The following is a 20,325-nucleotide window of genomic DNA, read 5'->3' on the forward strand; positions in this document are numbered from 1 at the left end:
CACGCTTTCGTATAACTTGCTTTAATAGTGTGTCATTAACGCCGAGTTGTCAATAACAAACAAAATCTTAATATTGGATTTGAATCCATTTAAAGTTAAAATATAAAGAATGCTTCTAATTTTTGAAGATGCCATACGAAATAAAATGTTCTAAAATCAGAAACATTCCTTTTTAAAACAGAAATAATCCGTTTATATACGCAATATTATCGTGTTATTTCGAAATAGAAATTAATAAACAAATTCTTTATTAGGAAAAAGTTATAATGTAGTAATTAAAAAGTTTAATTGAGACAAGTTAAGTTTAGAATGTTTACATGTTTCAGTCTTGGTAAATATTTAGTGAAAAATGGTAAGAAAGACATTGAAAATAAATTAATTTCATTTTGTATTCAGTAAACCTCAAACGAAAAAAGTTGTAAAAAAGACATTTCCTACCAGTTTGATAGCTGTTTATCCAGTTTGGAAATCTCATAAGAACGTATATGTCCCATGATATATAAAATTAGAAGGAATCTTTTCGATAACCGATATCCTACCTAAGCATTTCTAAAAATGAGACGCTGTGTACCTCTAAAATAAACACAATGTAGTAAGTTCAAGATCAATCAAGAAATTGCTTCTGAAACTAAAGAAGAATAATGATTCATTTACTGTAAACATATTTAACCAATCGTATTTTGTTTGGGCTAAGATGAAATTCTGTTTTGACCAAGATATCTCTTAGACTCCGAGGTCATACAGACTGATATGAATAGTTCAATTGTCTTTCTTATAACAATTTTTCTTATATGTATCATATAAACAAATGAAGATTAAGATACGATGTGTAAAGACAGTTTAATTGAGTTTGTAAGCTGTCCATCCAGCATGGTTACATTGTCTGGCCAAGACCTTACTGGCAGCCATAACTTCATTATGTGTCATCGTACTGTATGTTGCTGTTGTGTCATCGATCATAGTCACAAGTTTGGCCTAAAATTGAAAAAAAAGCATCATTTTCATCTATACAGATACACCAAGATGCTTTACTTTTGTTTCGGTTTGATAATGATATACTTTTATTTGGAAAAGTAATAAAGGGAACAAAGATTCTAGCGAAAAACCAAAGAATGTAATCAAAGGAAAAGACCAGAAATAGAAAACAGACACACACACAACAAATAACATAAAATATCGAAAATAATACGCACGAAGCAAACAAGTAAATGAGTAACTTGAACTCCTCTAAAAACTTTGGAGCCTGGACCAGGTGCACCGGTAAAGTAAGCGTTCTCTGCTTTCTTAGAAACACCCGCCAAGCTGCTCATAAAAAGTCAAGTCCGGGTAGACAAAAGAGGAAAGGAAAACTATGACACGTTGACACTATGACACTGAGACCTTCCAGGATATGCCTACCCTTCTCGAGCTTCTGATGTCACTCCTATTTTTTTGGGAGTTCATTTTGTTTGTGCTTTACAATTTTTAACGTCCTGTTTCTCTTATCTTGACTTTATATGTGTTATCTTTCATTAATCAGTTCGCTAAATTGTGCATGTCGATCGTCTCTGTTTCATGTGTTCATGTTCACGCCATGCTTTTTTTTTTAATTTGACGTACTTGAATTAACCCACTGCTGACGCTATGGTATTTCATTTCGCCGATATTTGACAAAAAGTAGGCATTAACACATCTTAGGAATATGCTCTGACTCTAAAACCTCGTTTAACAAAAAAGTAATTAAAGTAAGCATGTACATTCAAATGAAAAAAAATACACCAATAGAATGAGAAATATTGCATTCAAATTCAAAATTATACCGATTGTATAAAAAGTATTGCCTTCAAACGAAAACCTATACTAAACAAAAGACAAAAAAATGTATTTACAACCAATACCATGTCATAATGTATTTAAAAGTAGGGATTAACAGAACAAATAAATATACTCATATGCTTCGACTCTAGAACCTCGTTTGACTTAAGATAGAAATTCACACGTCGCAAAACGATGTCCATAAGTTTGGACACTAGAACCTCGTTTGACTTAAGATGGAAATAAACACGTCACATAAACATGTCCACAACTCTGGATATCGGAACTTTCTTTGGTTGAATGTAGGCCTTACTGCATCAAATACATATTGTCATATGCTCGGACACTGGAACTTTCTTTGGGTTAAGGGAGGCATCAACAATTCTTAATATAAAGATGTCCAAATTTCCATATAAATGCAGATGTATATAGATTCTGTTATACTGATTATCAGCAAAAATAGTAGACGTTTTAAAGAGCTGGTATGTCTATTTTCGGTTGAGACGAACAAAGAATATAAACTGTACTCACTTCTAAAGCATGGAGTCCGGTTGAAGTATGGACATCAGTGGATTCTTGTGACGTCATAGAGTAAAACCAACATGTTTTATGGTACATTACTACCATCATGTGCTACAAATTAATTAAATTTTGTTTTGGATATTTTTTGTTCAAGTACGAAAAGAAAGATCTAATTTGAACACGGCTCAATAATACGATTTTCACCTACAAGATAATTACATAAATCATAGCATAACATAAATTAGAGTAGTTAAAACCAAATAAGTTACAAGAATAAATCAAAACAAATACAGAAACTGTGGTCAGTGATTGATTGTATGGTTTCTATATACATATAGAAAAAGAAGATGTGGTATGATTGCGAATCAGATAGCCATCTACCAAGTACCAAACAACGAACGATTAAACTTCTACAGGTCATCACACGGACAACGAACGATTAAACTTCTATAGGTCATCACGCGGACTTCAATGACAGACATGGCCCATACCATAGAGTAAACGGTAAAAGGACCCCCCAAAAATTGTGAAACTATTAATAAAAGAGGGTAATCCTGGATATATATCTTTAAATTGTATTGTACACTCATCAATTTCATGAAGATTTTAAGGTACCTTTATACCTCCAATTTACGAATCAATTTGTCAACAAAGAACTTTCTCGATTCTTTTCAGTATAAGCCTATATTTGTACCCCACTAAGCCAATATTTTTGTGACTCAATGTACGAACACCGAAGTCATCTTTGGACATTACCCATAGAAAAGTATTCTGTATTAAATTATGTATTAAAATACTGCAGTTTTATGCAAAATTATGTGTACATTCATATATTGTTATAAGTATCATAACTTTGAAATGAGCCCAAGATATAAATATTTGAAAGATTTTAAATCCATTTTGGAGAAAATTGTCATTTTTACCCATTGAAAAACAAAGGCCTCAACATGAACCAAAACGTTAACTTTATGCATATAAACGATGTAAAAAAGGAATTTTTGGGCAATATAGTTTTAGATTTCGAAGTATTCAGAATATCTGCTTATTATCAAAAGTGCTTGATTCTTCTTTTCAGGGGACAATAATTAACATTTCTTACGACAAACGTGATGACTTTTCATTCAGAATTGTCAACTTTCCTTTCATCTGTGGCAACATCCCTTCGGCTCCTGCGTATGGAGTGTTCATATCACAACTCATACGTTATGCCAGAGCTTGCCGAAACTACGCAGACTTTTTGTATCGCGCTAGAACTCTAACAAATAGGCTTCTGGAACAGGGTTATGTTGCTACAAGATTGAAGTCATCACTACAGAAGTTTTATGGTCGTCATCATGAACTCGTGGATCGTTATGGTGTATCCATCAGCACCTTGAAAACTGATTTATTCAACGGGTCATAGTTTTCCTTTCCTTGTTTAAAGTAAAAGAGAATTATTAGATGCTCACGGCAGAAATTGAAGGAAATTAGAAATTCGGAAAATTCACCCTTTCAAGGTAAGGTCATTATTGTCACTTTGAAACCGACAATAAAGCGGCAGGAATGAACAGATATGTTTAATACATCAATAATTAAAACAATAGTGCCCAAAATGTTTTACACATCGTTTATATGCGAAAAGGTAATATTATAGGTCATGTTTAGTATTTTTTTTAAGTTGTGACAATTTTTCACCTAATTGGTCAAGAAATAGTTCATTTATTTCTTTCTTTCATTTAAAGCTAATATACAATGTAAAAGTACTATATCATAAAAAGGCTGGTTTGAACTACAGTATTTTGAAAATTGACAAGAACATGTGAAATGGAAGATAATCTTAAATTCCTATTTTTATCATTTAATAATAATTGTAATTCTAGACCGAAAAAAATCGAATGATTCCAAATTTGAGACGTTTTGGTAGAGCAATGACATTACGACATTATGTGACCTTTTAGTAAAAAATCGAAAATCGTTTTTTAGCAATTTTTGAAAAACTGTGACTATGAAAATCGCCACAAATCATCAAAAGAACCCAAAGAATTGATTATGATAGTACTGAACAGAAAATATCAAATTAGCAATTTTAACGAAGCATAAACACTCTAGGAGCTTTGGCACGACAATATATGTCAATTTAAGCGCTTCTTGCTGGGTGGGGTTACTTTTATTACTGAAAACCCGAACGTTACCACAAATTAAATGAGTCCATTACAAAGCTGAGACATTTGGCTGCCTGATGATATCTGTACAAATCATTATCGTTTTATAGCCTCAACAAGGTATGAAAAGTAGCACAAACCACAAAAATGTTTTAGTTTAATTTTTTGCAACAAACCTTTCAGTAAATGTGGAATATAAAGACCAGAAAATCATAACAAGGTTGATGAATGGGTGGGTGGGTGCTCATAGAGTTATTTCAACCGACGTACTACTTTTTTTCAATTTTTCTTTGAATAAATTTGAATAAAGACATTTATGCTTCATGTACTTACCCCGTGTGGGATGTATCTAAATGTTTCCCCTTCGATTGGTTCGTGAGTTGGGTGAGAATGATGACCATGCGTTCTATGAGCATGTGTATGGGGTGCTGTCGTTGTTGCAGCCAAAGACTGGATGTAAAGAATTGAAGAAAGCAAAATTATTCACGATTATTGTAAAAGTGAGCATTTACAATATACTATATAAAGCATGTTTTATATTGGGCTCTAAATGGAAATTTTGATAAAGGAAATGAAGCGCCTTGATATTTCATAATTTTTATTCATTTCCGAATACGGAACTGATCTGACTGCGGTTTTTGTTTTACTTACTCGCCTACCCTGTCAGGTCTCCCAAAGACGGGACAGAAATGATTACCTCCATTCCATTAGATGCTTTTCTCATTGATATTGTATAAATATCGGCAAAAACGGAAGCAATGGGATATTCAAATGTTATAATCATAAAACGTGGCCTGAACGTAAAAACAGGACACACAGGAGATGTTCATCCACATTATACTAAATGTAAGATTCTAAACTATGTAAGTTTGTACAGAAATTTGAAAATCAGCTTTTTTATTTGCAAGGTGTTTAGGTATATCTGTAAATTAAGATTGTTGGAAAGGAAATAAACCTAAATAAATTAAACGTGGATCTTGAAAATTCGAAAGATCTTCTGGAATCCACAATGCCAAATTATTATCAGAGAATAATATGATCAAGCGCTATGATTTTTAAGCCTTTATTACTACTATTCCCCATATTCAGTTGAAATTTCGACTTAAAAGCATCAAACATCAATATTACAGAAAATACGGAACACCTCTGTTGTATGTTCTGGGTGGTTATTTGTTTTGTTTTAGTTGCCGGTAGCAGACGTAACATTATTTTTGTCAGACGGTAAGGCAGGCTACTTCAGTGATGCGGTTGAGTGTAATCTTGAATGAGAGATAATATGACGGTAATAGAGGAGGGGCTAGGGTCGAGGGTCAGTTTAGACTTTTACGAGACAATTTAAAGACATTTGTACGCAGTCACCCTGTATTGTACTTTTTATTTGGGATGGAACGTGTGATTTGACGGTGAAACATAAAGGTTTATTATATCTTGCATCTCAGGACAACTCATCTGCTAACGACCTTATTGAAAAGTATAAAGAAATATATTTTTTTGTCATAAAATTTTCAAATGTGGAACCTGTGTTGTTAGATTTTCTTATTTACTCAATTTACAATTACAACAATCAGCAGTTACAGTTAAGATATAAAGAGGGCGCTATAGTTTTAGACATTCATTCATTAAAGAAAACAACGCTATCTATAGGATGACGCCGCCGAATATATCTCTGGACCTTGAAAATAGCAGGAAAGGTCGGTCCACTACAGAATGGTATTCTTTCAGATTTTCCGAGATGGTGTGCATTCAATTCCACATTTAGCTCGATTATTGTGGCTGCGTATTTGCAAGTGTGTAATATTTGACGGTATTGCTGAATGGCTGTCTTATGTATGTAATATCAATGACGTTAAAATTCGGTGAGCTTTGTTTCGCTTAGCTGAGTCAACAGATATTTGTATTTTTCGGGAAAATATTTCTCGCTATGGTTAGTCAACTGATTTAAAGTACAGCTAAGAATTGTCTCGCCGAGGTTAGTATCACAGTATTGAAATGGTATGAAATATCATACAAAGCGTGACAACTCTGACTCAATCGGAACATTCCCAGAACTTTCTATCCAGTTTAAATCAGAAGCACTTTTAGATGACTCATTTTTAAGATAAAACAAAATTTCTAGAAAGGAGGACGCTTACCCTACCGGTGCACCTGGTCCTTGCTCCCAGTTTTTAGTGGAGTCCGAGTTGCTCATATGCTTTTGTTACTTTATTTTCTTTGTTGTGTTTGTCTATTGTCCATGTCTGGTCTCTGAGGTATGTGGGTACCGTAAATATGGCGACTCGATTAATGCCGTGGCTGTATGAAGGCCAAAATCAAATAGACGTGGTACAGGCCAAAGTGAAATTCACTTATTGAGCTCGTAAGTGACAATAGATCTGATAAAATGATTTACCTGATAGTAGTGATCAGTTCAATGTTTTGCACACTAAATCAGAAGATCATGAACTTAGAGAGCAGGTTAAAATATTGAACACATTAATTTTGGTGGTAAAAACTATAGCAACATCTCAAAGTGTACATGGTACCCTTTTTACATTAGACTTCGGATTGGTAGGGCCTAATGTTACAATTGAAAGGGGCAACGAATCCAAGAATCCTCACAAAATGCGGTCTGGATTAAAATTGCTAAGTCTTTGGCAGCAATCATATGGGCTTACAGAATTAGTACTGTCACCAATGTTACTAAAACAAATACGAAATACCTAGATACAAATACGTAGTACTCCATACTTTGTAAAAAAAGTTATTCCGAATAGTCTTCTAAATATAACGAAGAAGATGTCGTCAAAATGATGGAATTTTTTATCGACAACATATGTGTCCAGTGTGGTTGGAGTGTTTATCATCAGACGATCAGCATTCTAATGGGAACAAATTGTGCTCCACTATTCGCTGTCCTATTTCGTCATTCCCCTACCAGATCTTTTTCTATCAGTTTTTGCTATATAGGTGACATATTGTCTTTTCACAATTCTAGTTTAGGGGATTGTATACATCCCGTCTACCCCAAAGAACTTGAGATAAAGGACACTACAGCATTATAAAGTTAGCCTCATATCATGACCTACACTAAAAGATCAATGGAAAGGGAAACGTATGACCAAACTAGACTTTCCGTACTGCCAACTTTCTTTTCGCCTGTGGCAACATCCCTTCAGCATTTGCGTAGGCAATTTTCATATCACAACTCAGATGTTACAGAGCTTGCCAAAACTATGCTCCCAATGTCAAATTTATTGTTGTGTATTTCTATTTTCCTGGTTTATCCATAGTATTATTGATATTTTCGCTCGAATCTTTGTTCCCTTAATTACTCTTTTCCATGTTTGCAACTTCTGTTCTTACTTTCATTGTTTTTCAATTTATTTAAACCATTTAGAAGTTAAAAGACTCTTTAGAATTTTCATACTCTGCCTAATTCTTATTGGTGGATATTTTAGTTGTTATTTGTAAACGCTTTATGATCAGCAATGAATATGAACTTTACTGTTTCTACTTTAAACACATGAAACGTGACGAAGTAATAAGAACAATTATCAATACGAATCTGGCCAATGACCTTAAGTTTGGATTTCAGTCTAAATGAAAACGATATCTCTTCCACAAATATTCAAGTTCCTAATAAAGGACAACTTGCCTCGCAGGCAATTTTTTTAGGTCTTTTAGGACCTATGATAAAACGAATATCTATCAATAAAAGGTGAACTGGTTATTTTAAAAGCTCTTTTTCTAAAGACATATCCAAAACCAAGCAGGTTGTGATGCAACAAAAATATGTTCATCATTTATTTTAATCAATTCTTTAAAAGAAAGCAAGTAATATCGTAGCAGGCACCGTTTCTAAAATAACTATGCCTTAAACACCACATCAACTACAGTATGTACAATGTAGAGTACCTACCTGACCAATCACAGAACATACAAAAGCCAGACCAACTACAGTATGTACGATGTAGAGTACCTACCTGACCAATCACAGCACATACAAAAGCCAGACCAACTACAGTATGTACGATGTAGAGTACCTACCTGACCAATCACAGAACATACAAAACCCGCATCAACTACAGTATGTACAACGTAGAGTACGTACCTGACCAATCACAGCACATACAAAAAGCACACCAACTACAGTATGTGCAATGTAGAATACCTACCTGACCAATCACAGAACATGCAAAAACCCACCAAATACAGTATTACAATGCAAAGTGCTTACCTGACCAATCACAGCACATACTAAAACAACAACTAGCATGTTTAATGATTCCCCACAAAATCAGAAATGATCGTGAATTTCGGACTTGATGTCCTTTATACGACAATAAGAGTTTGACCTCGGCCGTACTTTGTACTTCAAGATAACGACATCTGACGCATATGGTTATTTAAGTTCAGTTCGTCCAGTTCGGAGAGCAAGTAAGTGTAAGACGATCTAAAACAAATAAAATACAAATAAAACAGAAACAAAGCATAGCAATCAGAACAAGAAATGCAAACTACAATGATATAAAAAAGAAGGAACAAACAAACGAAACAAAACAGAAAGAGCAAAACAAAAACAAAACATAACAAGCAATAGCAATACAAAAAAATACAAAAAAAAAAAAAAAAACCAAACAAACAAACAAACAAAAAATAAAAAAAAACTTGAAAAAATGTATTTAGTAATGATATTGAATTGTTGACAAAGAAAATGAAAGAATAAAATAATTGAAAATAATTGGTTTGAGTTGACAAAAGCAGAGTCTAAACAATGGGTGAAATAAATCATATCATACTCTATTATAATGAAATGCTTCATGTAACATTATTATTTTGGATATTTGTAAATCTTGTTTTTAACCATCAAGTAACTTTTGTTACTGTACACACATCTAATGTTTATGTTTGGCAATGAAATTTATGTTTGTTAATAAAACATGCATACATCCTTCCTATCTCATTCGTCAAAAAATGTGTGACGTACCAAGTTTAACTTTTGAACTGATTTAACTGTACGTTCTATATGTTTGGTAATCTATTCTTCACTTATTATCATCATAAATATAGAAATTCAGACACCGAGTAGATAGCACTAGTTTGATAAGAAATTAATTCTTTATCTTGTAGAGAATAATTATGTTTCACATTTAAAGTGTAAAGTTAATTTAAGCATTTTTACAATTAGGCTTCTGAAACAGGGTTATGTTGTTACAAGATTGAAGTCGTCAATACAGACGTTTTATGGTCGTCATCATGAACTCGTGGATCGTTATGGTGTATTCATCTGCACCATGAAAACTGATTTGTTCAACCGCGGACTTGACTTTTTATGAGCAGCTCGTCGGATGTTTCTAGAAAAGCAGAGGATCCTTATCCTACCGGTGATCCTGGTCCATGCTGCCAGTTTTCAACGTCTGGTATCTGCTCCTTGATAACATTCTCTGGATCTAACATCTTAGTTCCCTTTAAAACTCTTTCAAAAGTTGTATACACATTTGCAATATATATAATTTCTCACATATACATGTTAACTTTGTTTTAAATTATGATCGAAAAGTATGATTTTGTCTTGCATAGTAATTAAAGTAACAGATTTCAAAATAAAAGAAAACATTTGTACAAAACATTTATATGAAGTTTCACATGTATTTTATCGTGACACCAAAAATGTAAAGCTTAATTTATATTACAGAAACAAATTCTACTTACGTTTTAAACCCTTTATCTCTCTTTTGTTTTAATTGCATTTCATTATAACGTATGATGTCTCGCTAAGTGTTATATATATGAATCCAATGGAATCCAGTTCTTCTACAATTTCCAGATGCGAGGTCGACTTGGGCAATATATCGGCCAAAAAATATCGAAGCGTCAGCAGTGGAATAGTTCAAATACGTCATAATTCAATAACTTAACGTTAACACAGGAAGCAAAGACGATCTACACAATATAGTAAACCGAAAAGAATAGACTTCACATAAAAGTGATGATATGGGAAACAAGTCGTCACACAAAAATCTAAAGCACTGCCATTTAGAACTCGCATGAAAAACAGGGAGTGTCATCAGGTGCTGAGGAAGTAAAAGTATGTCTTGCTCCGCCAGCGGCAATGTAGACGTTAATACCACGGATGACATACCTCTATGCTAGAATTAAAAAAAATTAAATAAATCATAGTAATAGGTGCTACTAGCAGAGCAGGAGATGTTAACATTTTTGAACATGTTTGGTCACTCTAGTTGTTTTAGGGATTTTGTTTTGTAAGTGCTCAATGACATGTTTTTTTTTGTGTGTGATGTCTTGTTTTTCCTAACTTTAGAATTGCATTTTTGTTCCGTTTGCTATATTGTTTATGTACATCATCTCTCTTTCCTGTTTTCGTATTCAGGTGATTGGATTACTATCTTTCTATCTTGATTTTTCGGTATCGTTTTCTGATACATAGCATCAGGCGGGTCCAATAATAACGGGGATACACAATACTTGTGTCCAGATTTTTATTGGTGTAATAAGTTATATTTAACCCATAACATTCCTTTTTAGTGATAAAAATGAGGTATATTGGAGGAGACATTTATTGTATTGAAATTACCGCTTCTGACCAGATTTTCTATTTTCTATATATTATTTTTCGTCTTTATGATAATCAATATAATGCTTATCGTAATGCAGCAATAAAAGTTGTCTGTTGTCACGTTAATAGATACTTGAAAGTCGTTGTAGGTTAAATGTTTACAAAGCTTGTTTAATTATAATTCAGGTAAGTTACTTTTGGTTGGATACAAAAAAAAAAAAAAAAATAAATAAATAAAAAAAATAAAAGCAACATGCAAAAAACTGCCATATAATTGAAAGTTAGCATTAATGTCAACACACGTAATTAACTAGGTTTTTAAAAAAAATCTCAAAGAACAATTTAAGGTGTGTTGAATGAAATTATGAAATGAAAAGGGGGCACAAAGCAAAACATACATATGAAATGGATAAAATCAGATTAGTCCTAAAAGTCCATGATCAGCAGAGCTGAATCAAAAGGGGAAATGAGCAAAAACATCTCCTTGTATGTGCCACTTCTCCTTTTTGTCTTTGACAAGGAGTAGTTTTTGTAAAGATTACATAGACAAAAATGTCAAAATAGTTTTTTTAAACAGAATTTACCAAAACTTCTCCATGTCGACGATGTCCAGATAAGGTCCAAAGAGTGTATTTTAATATACAACCAGACCGTGTATATAAAGTGACAATTCTATTGTCAATTAATCTATTTCAATACCAGCACAATCTTAGGTCCGTATAAGACAATATCCTCGCTCTACAGAGGAAGTTTAGCACAAACCACATGGTCGGCAGTATCAGATCAACAGTGAAATATGTACTCCATAGCTTAGAGATGAGATGTTAGCATAATTTTACTAAAACGGGAAAGCTAACAATTGGAAAACTAATTTTTTATATTCTTGCTACTCTTTACGTCATGACCGATAACACTAAAGCAACACACAGTACAATCACAATCGACGAAGTGAGAGTAGTTAGAGACGGATCTAGAAATTTACAAAAGGGCTTTGAAAACCGGGTCTCAAATGCATGCATTGTACAAAAATATATTGAAAAATAAATACACTTAATAATACGATGCTAAGGAATAATTAAGGGAACCAAGGTTATAACGGCAATCAAAAGAATGTAATCCAGGGACAAAGACCAGACATGGAAAACAGACATACACAACAAAGAACATAAAGTAACTAAAATCAGGCATACAAAGTAACAAAAGCGCGAATGAGCAACTCAAGACTCCACTAAAAACTAGGAACATGGACCAGTTCCACCGGTAGGGTAAGCGTCCTCTGCTTTTCTAGAAACACCCGCCGAGTTGCTCATAAAAAGCCAAGTCCGGGGTAGACAAACTAGGAAAGGAAAACTATTACACGTTGAACAAATCAGTTTTCTTTACGCAGATGGATACACCGTAACGATCCACGAGTTCATGATGACGGCCATAAAACTGTAGTGAAGACTTCAATCTTGTAGTAATATTTCCTTGTTCTAGAAGCCTATTTGTTGGAATTCTAACGCGATACAAAAAGTCTGCGTAGTTTCCGCAAGCTCTGGCATAACGTATGTGTTGTGATATGAACACTCCATACGCAGGTGCTAAAGGTATGTTGCCACAGATGAAAGGAAAGTTGACAAATTTGAATGAAAAGTCATCACGTTTGTCGTAAAGTTTGGTCAATAGTTTTCCTTTACCATCGATTTCTAAGTGTAGGTCAAGATATGAGGCTGGTTTCAGTGTTTGTAGTATCCTTTATCTCAAGTTCTTTGGGGTAGATGCGATGTATCAAATCCCCGAAATTACGATTGTTTAAAGATAATACGTCATCTATATAGCGGAAACTGAGATTAAAGGATCTGGCCAAACGATATTCTTTCTTTCGGATCAGATCAGCCCTAAAGTCAGCCAAAATAGCCATAATGTATTGTCTTTTTTTCAAGGTTTTAAAATTAAAACTATAACATTAAATGTTTGGGACTCGGGTCTCTAACCCTCCAATCCCCTTTAGATTAACTTTTGTGCAGTCAATGAAATGATAAATATTTCAACTTCACTGAATAAACGTCTTTCAAATTCCGCTTTTAATTATCCGAAAATAAACGGACCTTTATTTGAAACTTATATATATTTTTTTATTATTTACAGACTTAAAAGTGTCTTGAATTCATTAAAAAAATTGTACTCAAAAGAAGTTTTATCGTGTAAATTATAAGCGTGAGGTTTTATGTGATACGTTCACGGCCTAAATAATTACTACAACTATAAACCTAATATTCAATAATATCAAATGTGATATCTTCTTGCATAATCCGTTTAGTAAATTGAAATCTCGTTTGAAAGACTTATTCCTAAATCTTTTGTTGTTTCGAAAAATTAAATTGTTCTTAGTTACAGATTCACATATTTTTTATAAAACATCACAGAAGGGCAAAGTGTGATACACAGAAAAGCAGGTATGCGATAACATGTTTGTCACATTTGGAGGAGCTATTTTTTAACAACAAATTGGCATTACAATAGGCACTAACTAAATTTAATCTCGTATGTTTTTATATTCTTACAAGACTGAATTTCTACTGAATCTCGTTAGGATTAAAAATATAAAAAATGCTAAATCGTTTAACTTTACATATAAATAGATTGATGATGTATTGTCCATCAATAACACTTCTTTTGGTAAATAGTTATCGTCAATATATCCACCAGAGGTTGAGATAAAGCAGACTACATAAACAGCTTGTTCTGCATCTGTTTTGGACCTTCATCTTTAATTTGACAACAGTGGTCATCTCCGTATTAAGATTTATGATAAAATAGACTACTTAAGTTTTAAAAGCATAAATTGTCCTTACCTGTGCAGCAATATACCTTCATCTCCTGTATATGGTGTTTATATTTCACAATTGATTCGCTAGACTAGAGCAAGTACTACCTACTTTAATTTTCTTGAACGCCATAAATATCTGTGTAACAGACCTGTGAATCAGTGGTATGAGGAAATGTGTCTCAAAAGGCATCATACCAAATTCTCTTTTTTAGATATCAGTCCTTGGTTGAAAATACTCAGTTTCTCCAAAATAATGAGTAATGATTGTTTTTTTAAATTGTTCTTTGTGCTGGTGTGATCGCAGATTTACCGATTGGATTTATGCCGCAAAAGCATGCAAACGCAGGTATATTCACGCCGCAATGAAATAGGGAGGTAAAGTGCGCTGTAAAGCCTAGATTTCATCCACCATTTTGTTTGAAATGCCTCTACCAAGTCAGGACCATGGCGATACCAGCTGCTCCGGTGGTGTAATATCTATTTTGGATTTGACTTGATCATGGATCGGATTAGTGTTCGGTAATTTTTTTTGTTACCCTTATTTAGTATTTTTAGTGCGAGATTTAAATTAAGCGATAGCACTTTGTAAGCATATTAAGTTCGTATGGCTATATTTTTCATAAAAGATGCAAAATCTATTCATTTCACATACAGATATATTGATAATGTATTGTCCATTAACAAATTGATTACCTCCAATATATCCATAAGAGCTCGAGCTAAAGGAGACTACAGAAACAGCATGTTAAGCATCTTTTTCATCTCGAAATCGATAACAGTTGTAATCACAGTACTACGATTTATGATAAAATTGACGACTTTACCTATGGAGCAATATACTTTCATCTCCTATATATGAGGAACAATATGCCAGTATATGGCGTTTATATTTCACAATAGATTCGCTACACTAGAGCAAGTACTAATTACTCTAATTTCCTTGACGCCATAATTATCTGTGTAACAGACTTTCGTATCAGGGATTTGAGGAAATGCGTCTTAAAAGGTCTCTTACCAAATTATATTTTAAGATATCCGACCTTGGTTGAAAAGTACTAAATTTCTTTTCAAACAATTAGTAATGATTAGTTTTTGCAAATTATTCTTCTTGTGAATGTGACAACTGATTTACTGATTTTGACAATATTGCATGCAAATACCACTTAATCACGACCGGTATATTCATGCCGCAATGGAAGAGAGTAGAGGGTGGTTTGTGCGCTATAAAACCTTGAATTAACCTACTATTCAATATGAAATGTACCTACCAAGTCAGTATCATTCCTGAATCAGCTTCTCCGATTGTGTGATATATATCTTGTCAGATTAATTTTGGACTTTAATTACTTATGTATCGGATTAGTATTCACTAAATGTGTTGTTACTCTTATTTTGTATATTGTTTAAAACACAAAAGGAGACGTTCTTTGTTCAGACGTTCTACTGCTTTCTCCTTTAGTGTCTTGTGTAAAATTTGCCCAAAATATATGCTCTCAAAGGTAGCATAAAATATAATCAACAGCTATACTTGGACCCATTGAAACCTCTTCTTAACGACAATTTTTGAAATCACTTCCGGTTACACGTTCACGTATCTTTTTCCTTCCTCGGTGTGTTGCAAGTTCTTCTGTTAATTATAAAATTGTAACCAACCCATTTGAGGTAAATCTAAATTGGAAATTTAAAGCGGTATTTTTTGCATAAATCTTCAATTGAGAACGAATTCAACTAAGATTTTGTTTTAAGTTTTATTGAAGGTGTCAGTTATTCAACCGGCAGGATTACACGCCCTAATGATATATTCAAAGGCAGATGATTTCCAGTTATGTTTAATTGAGTTTATAAGCTGTCCATCCGTCATGATTACATGTTTTAGCAAAGATTTTACTTGCAGCCTTAACTTCATCGTGTGTCATCGTGCTGTATGTTGCTAATATGTCATCGATCATTGTAATGATTTTTCCCTAAAATAAAATAAGAGAGTGGACAAAAACCAACCTATCTTCATATCTATCTGAGTATATCAAAATGAAATATATCTGACACTTTGCATCAGTTTAAAATTGAACTATTCGGAATTACTATTTTTCATGGCGTATTGGGAAATACGTATTTTACGAGTACGCTGCGACGGTGCATAATTGTTTACGACAACGGAAGTTGAGTTTTTGAAAAGGTCTAACTCAAAATGGTGCGTTTCTTATACAACCTTCATAGTCACATATTGGCGACTAAGACAGTTGTATTACCACTGAGGACCAATAATATACGCAGTAAATATAGTAAAAATTATTTTAACTGAAATAATTTCAAGATAAAATTGTACAAATGCAGTGGAAAGCAACACGATTTTGCGTACTTTTCCGATATGACTGAATGTTTGTAATTGTGATAACTTGATTTTCGGACTTTGTACTTTCTTTCTCTCTCTTTATCTTTAAAGTTTATTTAACATTACTTTTGATTGGATAAAAAAATATGATCGGGTATTTCTGCATGTGCAAGTGTGCCAATGAGCATACAGCTGATTTTCATTGTGAAACGGAGAGGTCCAGAGACCCATCTCACCCCGTTAGATCCACCAATTACATTTCACATTAATAAAGAGCATTAATTTACGTCCAAAGCATGAAGACCCATGGCAGTATGAACGTCTGTTGATTCCTGAGATGTCATTGTATAGAGGTAGCATTTTTTGTGATTAAATACTCCCATGATGTGCTGCAATATATCGATAAAGAAGCATTTGACAAGGAACGTGTAGCATTATAGTATCACAAAACTATAATACAAGCATTTCGTTATACGTATTCCATAAGGGTTAAAATAGGAATTTGGTTTACATGAGATTTAGCTAAAAAAAAGCATCTAATCGTACGAGCTTATGTTCGAGTTAAAAACGTTTGCCAATGATATCCCCTAAAATATATGTACAACTGATACATACTTCTACTTGCACAAGTTATTAACGTAAAACTACATTAATTTGATCACAAAATATTTTTTTCTTTCACTTACCGCATGAGGGTCGCATTTGAAAGATTCGAATTCTACTGCCTCATGAGTGGGACGTGTGTGGTGGCCATGGTGATGTGTGCGATGCGCATGTGTAGATGGTGACATCGTTGTTGCAGCTAAAGACTGTAATTAAACGTAAAGTATTCACATCCTAAATGTATATCGTATATATAAAAAAAGATAAAAATCAAATACGATAGAACATTTTACGCCGAAATCTTCTTGGTCATATTGACTTACCAAGGTTCAAAATTCATCTCAATTTATATCATTGGATTTTAAAATGTGTCTGGTTTAGACAGATTTCCGGATTATTCAGGGTTATGTTCAGGTGGGTTTTACTGTCATATAAGCTCTTACCCAACTTTCAAAGATACTCATTAACAAAGTAGTCAGCCTGTTTTATCATATATTATCTTTTTCATATTACAAACTAATATGCAGTATTTCATTTATTAAAATTAATAAAAGATCAAATCTTTATGTGTGTATTGCATGTGGTCTGACCTCTTGGTGTTTAATGAGGATTTTTATTTCGATACTTTGGTTTGAAGCACTAGTAAACATTTGTTATCCTTGAAACAGATGTATAGCATATCTAAACGTCTAAACGGGACTACTGTTATTAGTGTAACTATACTTGGATTTGTAAAATATTTCTTCACTCGCGTTCAATTATTAGTGTTGCTGCATGCGTATTTGTATCTATGAGTGGAATTGCAATATATTTGTATTTTGTTATTCCGTTTCGTAAAGGAAATGTCTAGTTGTCTTATATTCATTTTTTAAAATAATTTCTTCTATAAACAGATACGGAACTACAGCACAGATAAGAAGTAGACCAAGCATGTTAAGTGTTCACACAATGTGCCCAGAACTGAATATCAACTTTGGACTTTTCTCGTCTTTTTTATATCAACTCGTTCTTTGAACTTTTGTGAATTTGGAGAACGTTTCTAAATATAAATTTGTACTATTGACGTACTGCCAATGTAAGAGTGTAAGATAATTTAGTTCAATTTGTTTGCAGTGGGTCATTTGGAGGTGGAAATTCAGAGTGCAGGTGTCAGTCCCGGTCCTGATAATACAGTGAAACCTGTCTAAATTGAACCCCTTTTGGACTTTAAAATTTGCTCAATTTTGACAGGTGTCCAGTTTACCAATGTTCAATGTACATATAAACTGAGATGAAGAGATTTACAAGAATATCAACTTTGGACTTATCTCGTCTTTTTATATCAATTCTTACTTTGGCCTTTTTAGAATTTGTTATTTAAAAAAAATTCTTGACATCTGTACTCTAAATTTCCACGTCCAAATGACCCGCTGCATACCAAGAAGTTATTTAAAAAAAACTGAATTTAAGACAAACGAAACGGAATAATATTATACAACTATACAAAACTTTGCAAATATAATTCTCAATGCAATCTTTTGTCAGTGCTTGAATTTTACCTTTGTTACTTTGTACGCATTATTTTGGTTATTTTATATTCTTTGTTGTGTGTGTCTGCTTTCTAAGTCGTGTCTTTGTCCCTATATTACATTCTTTTGATTTCCGATAGAATTTGAATTTTATTTTTATTTTATTTTAACTATAGTCAGGGTTTTACACCATCCCCTACATCACTACCTGACTATAGACTAGAGTGCAGTGGGTTTTGTAAACATGTATATATTCCAGACAATATTGAATTAATTTGAAAGACTGCGCTTATCACGCTTACTTACTCTCACTCTGTCCAACTGCCTCATGCTCAAGAGACATAATTCCATGATACATACATTTCATTTTCAATTTAAAATTAAAAAAAATGACGAAAAACAGCCTTGTATATTAAAGTCTAATAAACACATTTTTATTTATCAAATATCTAAAATATTTCCAATCGGGTCCATATCACGCTTATCACGCTTACTTACCCTCACTCTGTCCAAGTGTCTCATGCTCATGAGACATAATTCTATGATACATACCTTTCAATTTTCAATTTTATATGAAAAAATGACGAAAAACAGCCTTGTATATTAAAGTCTAATAAACACATTTTTAGTTATCAAATATCTAAAATATTTCCAATCGAGTCCATATCTCCTCAAATTTATGTGAAACATTATTTTTTCCATGTAATAAAATGTTCAATGCATTTGTAATTTCGAATTATTTGCTTAAAACCAACAATGTAAGGAAGTTTGTATTAAAATATGTACTGTTTCCCATTGAATAACAAAAGATTTAGTTTGATATCTGCGTCAGGAACACCGAAAAAGAAAGTGTTTTTTATACCAAAATCAGAAAAGCATTTTCGTAAAAATATTTAATATTTATCTAAGACATTTGAGGGCGACTAGGCAGTCAAAATACAGATCTTCTATGGTCTTAATGCTTTGATTACAAAAAGAACACAAATTTGAATCTTTTATATGAATCGTGTACAAAAACATATTTGTAGGTACAACTCGATGTAACAACTTGTATTGTAAATTGACATGATAAGCATTACTACAACAATTCTAAATCAGAACAAAATATTTTTTTCCAATATGGAATTTCACTTTCCCATTAAAAAATAGCATTTGAAAGATTATATTGTTATTTTGATAAATGACGATAAATAAATCTAATACATTCATTATTAACAAGAAGTTTCAAAATTGAATCCTCCACAGTGTGTATCACTGTGTTGCCTACATTCTCTGTAATAAATTGTCTCACATCAGTAGGAATATTTGATATAAGGAGAAATATTTCGCAAAGTGTCGTGTATGTTTTGTGTGTGTTACGCTAGATCTGGGTTCCCTTGGATACTCTTAAAAATTGGACGTGATAAATAATAATGAAAAAAATCTACATCTTTAATAATTTATGAGGACAAAAACTATGCATGGTATTATGTTAAACAATGAATTTATTTCACAGTTTGGTTTAGGTAATACTATCAATGTTTGACATTCGATAACACACTGCCCTGTACTAAGATAGAAATCCTGATTTTTTATACAAAGAGGGAGGGAACAAATGAAGTATTTAGAAGAAAAACTTTACGATCCATTCGGTCTTGTTCAATATATAAAAAACGTACTTTTTGTTCAACAGTGGCAGTCCTAAATTTTCTACTAAGGCTAATGGAAGTAAAATGGTTTATTTCATTATTTAAATTTGAGTATTTGGATTCTTTATAATGTTTGTTATCGCTCTGATGTCAAGTGCTTAACTTATAAGTATGAACTTAGACACTGTCAATTGTAGAGATGACTCACGGTGTAGAAAAAAAACCAGAAACAAATGATGTTTTTCGATCTGCATATGCTATATTTTAACAAAATACTAGTCTCTTCAGTATTATGATCTGTTGATTTGAGGACACCACACATCCATGTCGCTCTAAAATCAACAAAACAAGAACGAAAACTCTTGCAAATTACAAACACAATATAGGTTTTATCGCGAAATTGAGAACTAAGGCTATATGTCTGCAATT

General features: G+C 32.9%; 2 protein-coding genes across 2 annotated transcripts; both read right to left on the bottom strand.

Annotated features, from left to right (window-relative positions):
• Positions 1-821: 821 nt before the first annotated feature.
• On the bottom strand, positions 822-8,828 carry LOC148613147 (uncharacterized). Its single transcript, XM_088586343.1, has 4 exons — positions 8,674-8,828; positions 4,791-4,907; positions 2,326-2,427; positions 822-975 (listed from the first exon to the last, which is right to left on the bottom strand). The coding sequence occupies exons 1-4, from the start codon at positions 8,710-8,712 to the stop codon at positions 841-843; spliced, it is 393 nt and encodes a 130-aa protein (XP_088442469.1). The 5' UTR covers positions 8,713-8,828; the 3' UTR covers positions 822-840.
• Positions 8,829-15,654: 6,826 nt separating this feature from the next.
• On the bottom strand, positions 15,655-18,598 carry LOC148613148 (uncharacterized). The gene is made up of 4 exons (XM_088586262.1): positions 18,575-18,598; positions 16,844-16,966; positions 16,445-16,546; positions 15,655-15,789 (listed from the first exon to the last, which is right to left on the bottom strand). The coding sequence occupies exons 1-4, from the start codon at positions 18,596-18,598 to the stop codon at positions 15,655-15,657; spliced, it is 384 nt and encodes a 127-aa protein (XP_088442388.1).
• Between the last annotated feature and the right edge of the window lie 1,727 nt (positions 18,599-20,325).

This window comes from Perna viridis, chromosome 6 (assembly GCF_037379345.1).
Source record: "Perna viridis isolate PV_CMFRI_1.1 ecotype Kerala chromosome 6, ASM3737934v1, whole genome shotgun sequence".
In the NCBI taxonomy this organism is placed as follows: Eukaryota; Metazoa; Mollusca; class Bivalvia; order Mytilida; family Mytilidae; genus Perna; species Perna viridis.

Bases quoted from the DNA above. Each gene is read 5' to 3' on its own strand.
- LOC148613148 (XM_088586262.1), bottom strand. From the start codon at position 18,598: ATGAGGCAGTTGGACAGAGTGAGA. The intron at 16,547-16,843 runs GTAAGTGAAAGA...GATATATTGCAG, and splicing joins TCAAATGCGACCCTCATGCG to CACATCATGGGAGTATTTAA. The intron at 15,790-16,444 runs GTAAATTAATGC...ATTTTATTTTAG, and splicing joins TGGGTCTTCATGCTTTGGAC to GGAAAAATCATTACAATGAT.
- LOC148613147 (XM_088586343.1), bottom strand. From the start codon at position 8,712: ATGCTAGTTGTTGTTTTAGTATGTGCTGTGATTGGTCAG. The intron at 4,908-8,673 runs GTAAGCACTTTG...CTTTACATCCAG, and splicing joins TATGTGCTGTGATTGGTCAG to TCTTTGGCTGCAACAACGAC. The intron at 2,428-4,790 runs GTAAGTACATGA...ATTAATTTGTAG, and splicing joins TTAGATACATCCCACACGGG to CACATGATGGTAGTAATGTA.